The sequence below is a fragment of the Pyrgilauda ruficollis genome, unplaced genomic scaffold (assembly GCF_017590135.1).
Source record: "Pyrgilauda ruficollis isolate IOZ18807 unplaced genomic scaffold, ASM1759013v1 scaffold66, whole genome shotgun sequence".
Classification (NCBI taxonomy): domain Eukaryota; kingdom Metazoa; phylum Chordata; class Aves; order Passeriformes; family Passeridae; genus Pyrgilauda; species Pyrgilauda ruficollis.
Window position 1 is genome coordinate 2,176,010 of NW_024528377.1, and position 13,912 is coordinate 2,189,921.

At 43.1% G+C, this 13,912-nt stretch overlaps 1 protein-coding gene across 1 annotated transcript; it reads right to left on the reverse strand.

The window, feature by feature from the left end:
- Positions 1 to 1,993: 1,993 nt before the first annotated feature.
- Positions 1,994 to 12,869, reverse strand: ATP6V1E1 (ATPase H+ transporting V1 subunit E1). The gene is made up of 9 exons (XM_041484485.1): positions 12,800 to 12,869; positions 9,333 to 9,398; positions 8,337 to 8,446; positions 7,791 to 7,857; positions 5,930 to 6,019; positions 4,586 to 4,654; positions 4,111 to 4,205; positions 3,197 to 3,284; positions 1,994 to 2,608 (listed from the first exon to the last, which is right to left on the reverse strand). Exons 1-9 carry the CDS (start codon positions 12,830 to 12,832, stop codon positions 2,546 to 2,548), a joined length of 681 nt encoding a protein of 226 aa, XP_041340419.1. The 5' UTR covers positions 12,833 to 12,869; the 3' UTR covers positions 1,994 to 2,545.
- Between the last annotated feature and the right edge of the window lie 1,043 nt (positions 12,870 to 13,912).

The window sequence follows — 13,912 nt, forward strand, 5'->3', positions numbered from 1 at the left end:
TTCCACTAGGCTGAACCATCTCAGTGTTAATCTGCAGTGCTTGCCTCTCCCATCACAACTTCACAGAGAATTTTTTCCCTGATTTAATGCCTCCTTTGTTCCCTGTATTTGTCCAGTTTCTTAATGTGCTGATCTGGCTTAGGGCTTGTTTACTGTGCCCAACTGGAATATTATGCATGCCTATACAAAGAAGAATAAAGATCAATATTCTCACTGGTTTGCCCTGGGACACCAGGCTACCTTCAGCAGTACAGTTCAACTCACAAAACTGTGCTGCAACAATGCTCCAGGAGAACTCTGAAATTGTCCTGAAGTGCTGCTTCTGTTTCACATTTGACTTGCAAAAATCTGTGTACAAACACTGAGGGAAGTTTGGATGAAGACATAACAGGGTTGCTAACTACACTAGGTACACCTGGACGGGATATCCCATTTTCCTCTGCATCTCTACAAAACTTGGTACTAGCTCTTCTTACCTGGAGTAAAGGACCAGGATGTTCCAGATAATGCCTCAGTCAGCTTGGGGGGAGCTATAGAGGGTACAAACCCCCTAGTCCTGGACTTCAGCTGTGAGGTATGTAAATCTGAGACCCTTTCTTAGTGACCTGCTTTGAATCACTGCTGCCACTGACTAACACTGGACACATTCCTGAGGACACCAATTTTTGAACCCAAGTGTAACAAGTTTCTTCCTCTTTCCTGAGAAGGAAGATAAAAAACAAACAGAGAAAAAGTAAAAGGTAAGTAACTCCAACATCCTCCAGTGTGAGAATCACAGTCAAACATTTATCTAGTTACTATTTTGCTTTTCAAAAGTATGCAAGACCTGGATTTGTGAAGGTCTTGCTACCTTCATGAAAGAAACAGACCACCAGATCCTGTACAGTCAGTCTCATTTTGTCACAGACAAGCATCTTTAGATAGTTTACTGCGAGCTGAAACCATCAGAAAGGACCAAAACACTTCTGTTTCAAAAAGTATGCACATGCAAAGGCTTATCCTGCACTACATGTGTGTCACAAGGCCAGAGCCCAGTGCTTAGTCAGGAAGCTGGATCAGCAACTGTTGCAAAGATAAAAGCTGTAACAGGTATCCAAAATCTAGAAAGAGGGGGACTTTAATCCAGACACATTTATTGCCCAGTCACAGAAACGTGCTGAAAAGCAAATGAAGAAATAAATACCATAACCATCTATGTGGAAAACAAGAGCTGGCAGCTAAATGCAGCAGCAAAGAGCAGTAAAACCAAAAAACCCCACCTTGCTAAATAATCTTATTTCCTAAGAGCAAATTTAAAGTATTTCTTCCAGAAACAGATTAAATAAGCTTGGAATCAGGATGTCCTTAGCAGTCAATCTCCATTTGAGAGGAATGAGACAATAAAAGGCTTATCTAGCATTTAGAGTCTACTTTACATGAGGGCACACACATTAGAGCCTCAGGTTAAAAACACTCCATAAAACCAGTGTTGCTGCAGCTTGGCAAATGCCCTTCATGGCAATGTAAAATTCCTACTGCTCCTGATACACTGCAATACTTAGAGAAGATGATTTCAAAACATATTGAAGTTGTAATTCATCAGCTTCTATTTTCCATTAAAGAAATCTCAGAATTGAGCATTAGGAAGAGTCAGGGTACACTTTGGAGCTCCTGCACAGAAGCAACAAACTTGTGATGGGAAATGGATTGTATTTGTTTTATCCAAGCAGCACAGTAGTGTTACTGTAGTTCTCTCCAGTGACAGAAGATAGAGGGAGCAGAACTACTGACCCATTTTTCAGGGAGAATGATGCTCCAGAATCCTGGAGTCCTACTCAAAAGCTTTGCCTGCAATCCAACATTATTCCTGCAAATAGCTGGACACCACTCCTTGCACTTGAATTCCAGCTTCACAGAACAGCTCATACACAGAGCTCAGGCAGGAAGTCCTTACACAAACAATCCCACTTTTCAAAGGCTGCTGCCAACACCCCAGAGAGAAGTGACAAGGAACTCCGTACACACAAGCATTTTTATTTTAATAAATAGAGTTTTACAGGCTCAGGCTTCTTTTTTTTTTTTTGTTAATCACATATACAGAACAAGAAATGCCTGACCAAGTAACATGAATTGAACTACTAACCTTGGGAAGGAATACATGCCCTGTAGAACACTGAAGACCATAACTGAAAGGGGATTTGACATCAGCAGCACAGTAATTTACTTCACAGATCAGATAACTTGAGAGAGACATGGCCAAAGCAAAGAGAGTGACCCTAAATGCACCACTTGTCTTTATAGAGTCACAACAAGAAAGCCAAGAGCCCAAGTGCCTCCATTTCCCAGTGCCACTTCTGGATGAATATGTATGTCTTCACATCCTTTGAGCAATGCATTCTAACCACAAGTAGAGAGGCTAAGCACAGCAGGTATGCAAAATTATTCGATTGAAGAACAGATAGTGGATGACACAGTAAAGTTAAATTTCAAGATTTTAAATTAGCAGATGCTTTTGCATCCCCTTCAGTATGGCAGTGGAACAGATCCCACCTTCTCTCATAGAGGTTTAGTCCAAAAACTTCCTGTTGGCATTAGCACCAAAGAGAGCCACTCTGATTTCTGGCATCATCTGTAGAGAAAGAACACAGCAGTTATGTGAAATAGGCAATAAAACTGCTGTAGGTTCTTCCTGCAGGCACTGTAGGATAGTTAGGTTGGCTTCAAAATTAACAAATCAGTTCATCTGAGCTTTCTGAAGTCTTTCCCTGATCACACATTGCCTGCTACTCTATAGACTGAAAGTACTGTCTGTACTGCAGCATCAGAAAGAGATGCCAGAGCTAGGGTTTTTTGCACTTGGGTGCAATAGGTCTCAGCCAAAGTTTGTACTCAAGCTAGCTCCAGTAATTCAAGTCAGCCTCAGCATTTCAGCATCTTGATTGCAATGCAGTCATAACCAAGGCTTTCAGTATCATAATTTATAGAGTTTTATGCTTCAGCTTAATTCAAAAGGAATCATTCTGGGGAAAGCCATAATTTTTTGCTGCACTAAAACAGGTAATTTGCTTCTTGCCATTCAAAAATAACTCCCTACTTGTGACTGCCAATGAAATCTGATGCCATGCACTATTGTGACACTTTGGAAACACAAGGATTTCATTACAAGAACAAACTAGTTAATTGTATTTTATTTAGCCAGGTTGTTGGAGAAACTCACCTGCTGGGCTACAAGGTCCAGCCGACTTTCCAGGGTATTGGAAACTTTAATTTTGCCATCACTGTTGTAGATTTCAACACCTCCAGCACTAAAGATGACAACAAAAAAAGAACTAATCCAGTGAAATCCATGGTCAGGGTCAGAATGTGGCAAACATATCCCAAATCAGCATTTATAGAGAAGTCAGATACATGGCTAACATTTCTCTTTTTTTTAAAAAAAACAACCTTTCTGATCATGTCTGAATAGGAATCAGCACAAAGGGATCCAGTGAAGCAGCAGCATAAAGCAGCTTTGGAGTTATTAGAGACCACATCTGTGTGCAAGGACCCTCATCAGCATGTTTTAAATGGAAGTGGAGCTTTGCAATTTGTCCCTTCAAAACAGCTTCTGACTCTGTCACACTTTGGAAAGAGAGGAAAAGAGCTGGAAGTGCTGTTTGTTGGCATAAAGATGACAGAATATACAGCTTTGTCTATGGTACCTCTATGATACCATATGGAAACAGAGCCTTGCAGACAGAACAGACAAAAACCCCACCAAGTGATTATCTTGCAGCACTTCAAGACTCAGTTTGCTTTATCTTGAGACAGAAAGCGTGGCTACATCCATATTGTCTCTCCTTAAAAGACCAGTGGTTCAGTTCCTAAGCACAGTTACTCCCTGCTCCAGTACTGTGCATCAGGCTGGAGGTTGCACAAAACTTTTCCTCCCATTTTTGGAGGAGACAGAGCTTGTCTGGAGAAAACTGCAGCATCTGTCTCTGATAAACTCAAAGAAGTGCCAGTTCCACAAGAACAGCAGCAGCCACTTTGAGGACATTCCATACCTACTTTTCTGACACTAATGTGACCTGTGGCTTGAAAAGTTGCATTAAGTTAGTGCCCTGTACAAAACAATCCCATTTTCCTTACATGTCTTCTGGCAGGAAGCTGTCTTGGTCAATATGAACATCCACATCCCTTTTTATGGCATTTTTGTAGATGGGAATGCTCTTCTGTACAGCAGTCTAGGACACAAGATAAACCTCCAGTTAGTACAGACAAATGCTACTGCAGCACCCAGGTTTGATCACTCAATCACTTGTACTAATAAAATGAAGAGATTGAGACCTCTTTTTTTTTTAATTAAGTAAATGCATTGCAGTTTGGCTCTTCAGCCAAACCCAGTTATTATTCTTACTACTGTAGCCATGTCTAACATTTCCAAGGTAATATCTAAGCAGGGAAATGACCCTCAACTTTGGAAGCACATTGTAGCTGCAACACAAGTGCAGCAAGCAAAGCTTCTTTCCATATCACACAGAGAGTGGGATCTGAGCAGCAAATACATGCAGTCAGGTCTCAGCCCCTGTGAGCAGGGCACTGTCAAAATATTCCAGTGTTTTACCTTAACCATGGGGAGATCCTGCTTCCTGCACCGAACAACTAATCTGGGCTCAAGCAGCTGGTAGAATCCCTGCAAGGAAAAACCATTTCAGTTTCAGCAAGTCAATGTTTTCTTTGCCACAATTATTTAACCCCAAGAAAGGAAAGAAGCTCATCAATTTGAAACTCAAGTCCCAACAGTATCAGCCTCATGTATTTAGATCTTTGCTCACGAGTTCACCTCACGCAGCCATTCTGAGAGGACAGCACAAAATATTTGGGGAAGAGCCCAAATATGGATGATGTTTTTGGAACTCAAGTGCAACTAAACCTATGGAATCCCAGGACTGTGGTGGCCAGTTACACATAGGGATCCCTGCACACATACGGATCACTGCTGTCTAAGCAGACAGAGCATGCAGCCAAGGCCTCGAAGACATGCAGCAGTCTCAAATTCCTACTCTAAAAACTCATTGCACTTCCTGTAGTAATATCTGAGGCTAGAGGAGAATAAAATAAGTTTAATTCCAGTTTGAAGGGACCTACAATGATCATGTGGTCCAGCTGTGAGCACAGATCCCTCACTGGATCTAACATAACGAGCCAAGAGAAGCGTGGCAAATTTGCAAGAACAAGAAAGCTTTTTTTTTTTTTTTTTAAGTACAGCAACACCAGACCTGAGCGTGAGAAAGAAACAACACCCAGTTGGAGGCACAAGCTGGTAGGTGACACTACTGAGAAAACTCAGCCATCAAGTGTGACAGGAGAGCTCGTGGATGGCTCCTGGGAGCTCACAGCAACAGGACCGGTCTGTGCCAGAAGGAGGCACCAGAGCTCACAGCACTGACCTGGCCAAAGCTCACTGGACTTTCAGGTGTTCACTTCTGGGGTTTGAGGATGTTCTTCTAGGCAAGCAAAGCTCTGGTTTCTGCTTTCTGTGCCTGCTTCTGTCACAGGCTCATTGCACACTAAATTTATCAAAACTTATTAAGACTCAAACGTTGAAGAGGTTTTCGAAGCACACGGGCATCGACCGACTTGTGGGCTTGGAGGAACAGCCTCTGACAAAATCTGACTTGATCCAACTCATCTCTACAGGAGCTCAATGTGTGCACATCTGCAATTATTCTTACAGTGGACCTGCTGCTGTATCCCAGGTTCTACACCTCAAAGTAAGCCACAACCTTGACTGCTCAGAATCCAATACTCAAAGATATTGAAGTGATGTTTAGAACTCAAGATCACCAGATCAGCATTCAATCCCGACTCCAACACAACAATGTAACGTTCAGAGGGCTATTTCTGGCAAAAGAAACCCAGGGGGCTAGGGCAGCAATGATCCATTTTTCACAATTTGAATATTTACCTGTAGAACTAGTCCATCCAGCAGTGTCTGGTACCTGGCAGTATCCTTCACCACCTTGGCAAGTCTCTGCTTGGCCTCATTCAGCAAATCCTACATTCAGAAGAAATCAGATCAGCAGAGCCCATCTGTTTGGCATTTGGTTTCATGCCTACCAACTTTCTGTACTTCTATTATAGCTCTCACACCCTGCCAACACGTAAATGTACACTCCAGCTGGTGTTCATCCAAGCTAGACCTCCATCTCTGTGCATGGCACACTCTCCCTGCCCAACACTTCCCTTCTTCCTGCCCTGGGCTGACCTCGTTACAACCTGACAATAATTCCTTTTGTGTGAAGAAGGGAGAGCTCTGGAGTAAAAGCATGGTACTTAAAATGTTAACTTAGATAAACTAAATATGTAGTAAATAATTGCTTAATGTAAAATGATACAGTTGTCCAAATAAATGTTTTCAGCTTTATGGTTGAGCAAAGAAATCCAACCCATTTTTCCATCAAATAATATTCAGGTTAGGTATTCTTTAATTGTAAGTAAATGCAAATCAAAGTTTAAAAGAGAGAGCTTATTTTTAATTTGAAGTAGTTCTCTTGATTATCTTTACTCAACAAATCAGCATTGGATGGGATTGAATTTTTAAGAAATTTTTAAAGAGTCAGCTCAAAGCTCCTAAAACCGAACAATCGGAAATGCTTCAGATAGAGAAGCTCTCTCCTGTCCTACCTCATGGTGTTTAGAAAAAGAGTGCACAGTAACACAATCAGTATGAAGATATAAAACAATCACAATTTACTGTCACGGTCAAACCTAGTTATTGTGTCCTCCCTAGAGTAACACTGCACTTCTGGAACTGCTCATCTCTCATGAAAGAAGCCAAAGATCTGATAAGGAAAGAAAGAGTGAGCAGCATGTGACTTTAAATGTCTTAAAATGAGGAAGACTGTTTAGAATTACTCAGAAGCATGAGGTTGAGTCAGCAGATAAATGAGGAAGAGATTACCCAGCAGAGACTACCACAACAGAGTTAGCCCTTGAGCAATCCACCTTCCTCCTCTCTGGGAATACAATCTAAAGTTTGAAACTCATTTTAAAGAATCAATAAACTGGTGATTTCCTTCTGCTAACTCTTCTTTCTCATGGTAGCATCAACCTGAACATTTATCCCATCTTTTGACTTCCACAAGCCTCTCAAGCTTTTTCAACAGCTCAACAGCCCCATCTAGCAGAACACAGAATACCCAAACTATCTCTGAGGTGGGAGCACAGCAAACCTACTCACTGCTCAGTGAGGGGACACACTGTCCCTGGTGAGAGATAAACACAGGAAACCCAAACAAGCCTGAAGGTAGCCTGCCCTGATGAATGATCACTCACCCTCTGTGTCAATACACACAATGGTCACCAGAACAAGCTGCAAAACTTTTCACAGCCTATGGGCCACTGAAGGACACAAAAAAATCCCAGTCAGTGGTGTTTTAAGCCTCCTTGCTTATGCCATTCTGGGTTTTTCACATAAATGTTGCTTCAGGCAAACAGAATTTCAAGGTTCTACCAACTGTGCAAGAGAGAGTTGCTGCTCTTTAAAGAAACAAGCTCCTGTGCAAATGACAGATACAACACTGCCTGCAATGTTCCTGGCAGACCAACGTACTTCCCTAAAACAGCAGGTAATGGAAACTGTGAAAATAAAGAGATAGCAAAGCTGGACTAAATCCTCAAGGCCCTTTCAGAGCAGCTTGGAAAGCCATTTTTGTATGTTGAAGCAAACATCACTCAATCAAAAATCGTATTTTCTGTAGAGAACAGTTCCATTTCCTAACACATGGCAGAAATACAGACTGTGTGTTTACTTCAGAGATACTCACTGCAATAAGGTCATCCCTTGCCTTGAGGACCTTCAGCCTTGCTTGATTCATCAGGTTGGACATCTGACTGCAAGTTGCATGATAAAGTTGAATCAATCCATCAGCCTTTGACAGAAGAACTGTAACATTTAACTGCACCCTTTGCATTTAAAGATAACAGTTCTACAACACCTAAAAACAAGATCTGTTCACCTGCCTGAATCTGTTTCTGGACTTGCACAAAAGATTAAACTGCAGAAGCCCTTTCTTGGTGAAGACCCAGCCAAACTAAACCTGACATGATCATTTGTCCCAGGGTAACAGACCAGGGTGGAATTCTAGAGTAACTACATACAGAAATGTGAAGAATTCTTTTATCACACTTTTATACCATTGTAGCTTATCTTCAATCATTTCTCCCCAGAAAAAAAAACAGAAACTCATAATTAGAACTAAATATGTTGTCTACAATTTGAGTGTTTGCAAGGGCAGAAGAATTTTTTATAAAATTAACAACAAAATGCAGGCTCAGACTCTGAAGTCAGCTGTCTAGCCCGAGCAACTTACATTTTCTTTTGCTGTTCAATTTGCTTCTCCTTCTTTTCATAATACTCCATGATTTTCAGCCTCTGTGTCTGAACAAGGCGACCCTTCTCAATGTTGAATTCTTCTTCTGCCTACAGTAAAAATTAAATAACTGAAGTGGAAACTGATTCCTTGGGCTGAAAAAAACAGAACCAAAATGTAACAGAGCACATTCACAGACAGGATAGGATGACACAATTTATGGCTCCATATAAAAACCCTTCATCTCTTTAAGCAATTCTTGCACAAGGAGGGTGACAGTACAGCTTTTAATATTTTTTTGTAAAGCCTCACCAGACAGAATGTAAAAACACATGAGTAGTTTTCCTACTTATATCTGAGCATCCAATCTCAACTTCTGAATTCTGTTTGCAGATTTTCAGGAATACATGCTTTAGTACTGATTAAATATTTGTGTAAATCCAAATATTTAAGGGAGATTAAATATTATCAGCAACACATATTCTGAGTCCAATACCAACAAAGCATTTCACTAGTGGCACAATGCAGATTGTTGGGGCTGAAAGGCACCATTAATCCCTCCTCAGTAAACATCTATACTCTAACACCAGGTTAATATTAAACCCAGTCTCTTGTGGCTTAACCTAAGTGAAGCATTCAGCAAAGAATTCAACTCCTGCCTTAAATACTAATTCAGTGGGGGAAGGTGTTCTACCCAATCCAATTGAGTCATGTCACCTCTCAGCTCTCCTGATTGCTCAAAAAAAGGGATGAACTTTGATATGAATATATTTATATTCAAGAACCACCAAAATATTGACCAAAACCAGCTCTGAGTCATTTTCATTTGTCAAAACCTAAGAAATGCTACCTTTATTTGTACATTTTTTGCTATGTAGTAACTAAACAGAGAAACTGTAGCTTACAAAAGTTTCTAATTCTGACTGCAACTTTCAAAGCAAGATGTGGGATGCAGTTTTCCTTTTGCACTTACTGACAGAGAACTTCCATTTTTACCTTTGCATCTATTTCTTCAGCTTTTTCATTGGCTTCCTGCTCGATGAAAGCCATCATGTGCTTGATCTGTAATAAGAGAGAGGAAAGAAAATGTTTTCTGTAGGAAAGGACACTGACCAGAGGAAGCAGGTGTCTCTATATACTCATCTGTAGATCCTCCATATCCACTTACTCTTTCATGTAATATTGTTTTGGAAATTGCAAGGAAATTTCATTGAGCAATTTCATTGCAAGGAAATTTCATTGAGCATACACAAGCGTCAATTAATCTTGACATATATTACAAGAAAACTATTTTCCCCAATAATTCTATATAATGCTGTTTCACTAGCTGCCATTAGAAGAATTCATTTCAGGTTTGCAACCATAAAAAATCCCAAAGCAAACCAACCAACTCCAAAGTAAATTTGTATAAATGCGAGGCTGGGTATTTTCATTCTTCATGAATGAGCCCAACTTTTTCACCCCTGGGATTATTAAATAAACTTCCCAGACTAAAAATCCTCACACAGCAAAACCAGTCTGTTTGTTATGACATTTACATGAAACATAAAGATTATACAGATGGCATCTGAATGAACCTGGGCCTTCCACAGCTGCACAGAGAAGCAAAGCAAAGTGCCACTGACCACTCTGGTCAGAGCTGTACAGCCACAAGTTCCTTTGAACACCAGAGACACTCCTCTTGGGAAGCTGCAATAAATTCTGTAAAAACCTCTAAGGTCACTTTGGAGGGGCTGGGGAAGGAGACAGCAGCAGCAACGCTCTGTGACCCAGACCACATCAAGAATGTCACATGCTGCTTCAGAGCCCCACAGGAACCAAGAAGTTCTACTTGAAAAACATTTCTGCAGCCACCTCAAAGCACCACAAAGCCCAGGTCCAGCAGCTTGAAGAGATGGAAAGCAATCAGACCAAGCTCTGTTCACCCATCACATGCCTCTCTGTGACCAGACCTCAGCTCAGGTTCCCATTTGATTCCCATCCAAAGGACTCATTCCCATCCAAACTGCAACTGGGATGAGGTACAGACACTTCCATGGCCACATGGAGCAGACCCTAAAACCTGCTGACTTTTTGCTTGCACTTACTGATGAGACACATTTTGCAGAAAATCCAGTCTGAATAAACTCACACAAAAGATTCTGTTTATAGAACCTCGTGTTAAAATTAAATGTTTTAAAGAGATTAGAAAGGTGCCAAGGTGAAAAGTGAGCCAATGTGCAGCACTAAGTCCACAGAGATGAAAAAACAGAAGTGAAGAAACAAGTGGAAGATTTTAAACACATGTTAACACAGTGGAAGAAGTGAACAGCAACATCTACATCCTCAAAACCAAATCAGCAGGTTTTCTTTTAATTTGTGTCTGCAAAGACTCTCAAGTGCTTGTCTACCTACCCTGCATTTCAGAAAGGACAAGAGAGGCATTTAGAATAAGGATATTATTTTGCTGAATAGCCTATTGTTGAAGAAGACTAAGAACTTAGCAGCAGAAGCAGCCTTTATGCTACTGAGTCACTTCCTCCAGTGTAGTCTGGGTTCTGAGTTTTGGAAAAGCACTTTTAACAGTTCTGGGTGCTCAGGAAACATCCTCTGTGTAAAGAAAAGGCCTGAGATAGAGGCAAGCTAATATGGAATCCACTTCTCCTCGACTGATAAGACTGAACCGTGTTACTTCAGAAGCTGCTGTACTGAAATTCCCTTTTGCTTTTTCTAGAAATGAAGAGAGATCCAAAGCGAGACTGTCACATCTATAAATAGGATTAGTTTTAATAACAGTGACAAAAATGTATTTTGAAACGAGAGACTTATTTTAAAGCAGTATTTCCTGTAGAAAGGAAGAAGGGGTTTTCCTGTCAGGAGCAGTGTGATTATCCTTTCCAAGGGAAATTCTAGATGTTAGATGGGCTTTAGAAGTGACCAGATGGAACAATATATTAAATACCTTTGACAGAGCAACAAAGCAAGCCTGTCAGTGGGAAAAAGTCTCAACCAGAGATGATTTTCAGAGTGACAATCACTGGAAGTGTGGTGGCAAGGAGTTAGGAGGGCCAGCTGGCAAGTTCATGCCACAGTGAACCACATGCAGGACTGTCAGCCACCAGCAGTGTCCAGCTAACAGGATCATCCTGGGCTCAGGAGTCTAAAGCACTGACAGGAATGTTGCAGATGTGAAATGCTGTCAGCATTACATGTTTAATACATCACCAGAGCCTGAACTGACCTTTGAAGTTCAGCTCCATTCTGGCTGAGCAAGACCACCTTGATGTCAGCTTTATTTTTATTATCTTCATAAAAGAGGCAGGGAAAAAGAAACAAAACCCAAGCTTTGCAGATGAAAGGAATACAATGTAATGTTACAATTCTCCTTCTGGAGAAAGGCAACCTACCAATTTTACTTTCATTGTGATGCTTCCTTGCCAAGAGACTATGTTTACTGAATGAGAAAGTGAGACACAAGTACTTGTGATGCAGAGGACAAAGGGAACTTGCCTGATCAGCTCATCACCTGCAAGAAACTACCCAGACCAGTGCTGACTGGATCCCCACGGCCTTTAACACCACACACCATCTCCAACCCAGCTGAAAGCAGTTTTTTTAGCTGAGGGCAGTGTTTACTGTCAACAGGGACAGGGTGTCCTGCCTCTGGAGGAGTGTCCACAGCCAGACTTCAGGGCTGGAAGTTTCCATTGCGAGCCAGCCCCAGGCTGCACCACTCAGCTTAGGATGTAGAACTGAAAAAGGCACTGAGGAAAAGGGCTGAGCAGCCCACCCAAATGCTAAGGCACAGCTAACTGCAGGTAACAAGCAAAAAAGAGATGGGAAATCCTTAGGGAACCACAAAATCATTAAGGCTGGAAGAGCCCTTCAGGGTCACCCAGCCATCAATGCAGCACCACCACTGTAACCTTTAAACATTAAACCACTTCAGATCCAGACACCTCCAAGGATGCTGATTCCACCAGCTGCCTGGGCAGCCTATTCCAAACCCTTACCACCCTAACAGTGAAATATTTTTTTCTAATATCTGCTGTCAGTCTCCCCTGTCTCAGCTTAAGGCCGCTTTTTCTGGTTCTCCCACCGCAGGCACGGAAGAACAGACCGGCCCTTGCCTGTAAACATCTACCCCAGCAGCATGTCACAACACAGAGCTCTGCATTTACCTTGGGGAGCAATCAAACCCCGCAGACAGCACACAGCCTGCCCGGGAACCCTCTCGTTACAAGCCGGGCTAACATGTCACCAAAACGCCTCAAGGAATTCCCCATCCACCCCGCCAGGGGAAAAATCGCCTTGTCCGGGCACTCCTCTAGCCAGGATCCTTCCCCTCCACCGATCCTCCTTCCCAGGGCAGCGCCCGGCACAGCAGCACACCCGGGCCGAGCGCTGCGCTGAGGGCCCGGCGCCGTCAGCCCCGCTCCCCGCGGCCCCTCGGGGCTCCGCTCGGGCCGGGCTCGCGGCCATACCTGCTTCTGCACGTCGGCATCGCTCAGCGCCATGGCGGCGGCGGAGACAGGGACGGTGCCGGTGTCGGTGACAGGGTTCCCCACGTTTTTTCCCGGAGAGGCGGTGTCGGTGGCAGCCTCAGGCCCAGCAGACGCGGCCGGTGCCGTCGGTGGCCGCGAGCGGAATCAGATCCGGTTCGGGTCGCGGCCGAGGCGGGGGCGCCGCACGCCCCGCCCACCGCGCATCCGGACCAATAGGAACGCTAAGAAGGAGTGACGTCACACCGCCATATATGGCGGGGCTGGTATCGCGTCACTGCCACTGTCATAGAAGCACTTACAGCGAGTTAAAGCTGCAGCAGCAGCGCTGAATCGCGGGGCCGAGCGTTAATCTAGAATAGTATTGGTTTGTTCTAATCGGCAAGCGGCTTCCGCTTCCACTCTGCAGGAACGTTTGGTGGGAAAGACAAAACCATTCCTCTACAAATCACTGTCAGACGTGGTATTCGTTGTATCCGTGCTTCTTCCTGATTTATTTCCATTTCCTTATTTTTTTTCTGTGCTTTTTTGTTTTTTTATTTTCCTGTGTGGAAAGGCTTATTATAAAACCCTGTGTGTAACTTTGCTGTCTTTTTATATTGCCTTTATAATGCTGAATATCACCTTCTACTTTGGGTCTGGAGAACGCTTTACTGTTACTTCAGGCACCATCTAAATAATATTAAAAGCAAGTTTTAATAAAGAAGAAATAATAAATAATAGGAAATTATAATGATGCCTATTATTATAACATAAATATTGATAAATAAAATTACAAATACAGTGGGAATTACATCCAGGCTCTGTTTCTTTTCCGTGTGCCCCCTGCCTTGCCCTGCGGGCGTTCGGTTTGGGACTCAGACCCACCTAACCCACACCCGTAGCCACGTGCCCTGGCGGTCAGGGCGGCGGGAACTGCACTGCCAAGGGCTTCTTTTCCTCGAATCCACGAGGAAAACAGAAGAGTTTGGCACAAGCCCCCCTTCCCCACGTTTTTTCCCGGCGCCGGAGGCTCCGGGACGGCCGCGGCCCCTCCCGTCTGGCCCCGCCCCGTGGGCGGAGCCGCCGCCTGGCCCCGCCCCCACCCGGCGCGAG

Bases quoted from the DNA above. Each gene is read 5' to 3' on its own strand.
- ATP6V1E1 (XM_041484485.1), bottom strand. From the start codon at position 12,832: ATGGCGCTGAGCGATGCCGACGTGCAGAAGCAG. The intron at 7,858-8,336 runs GTAAGTTGCTCG...TGCAACTTGCAG, and splicing joins ATTGAACAGCAAAAGAAAAT to TCAGATGTCCAACCTGATGA. The intron at 4,206-4,585 runs GTAAAACACTGG...CTTGTGTCCTAG, and splicing joins AGGATCTCCCCATGGTTAAG to ACTGCTGTACAGAAGAGCAT.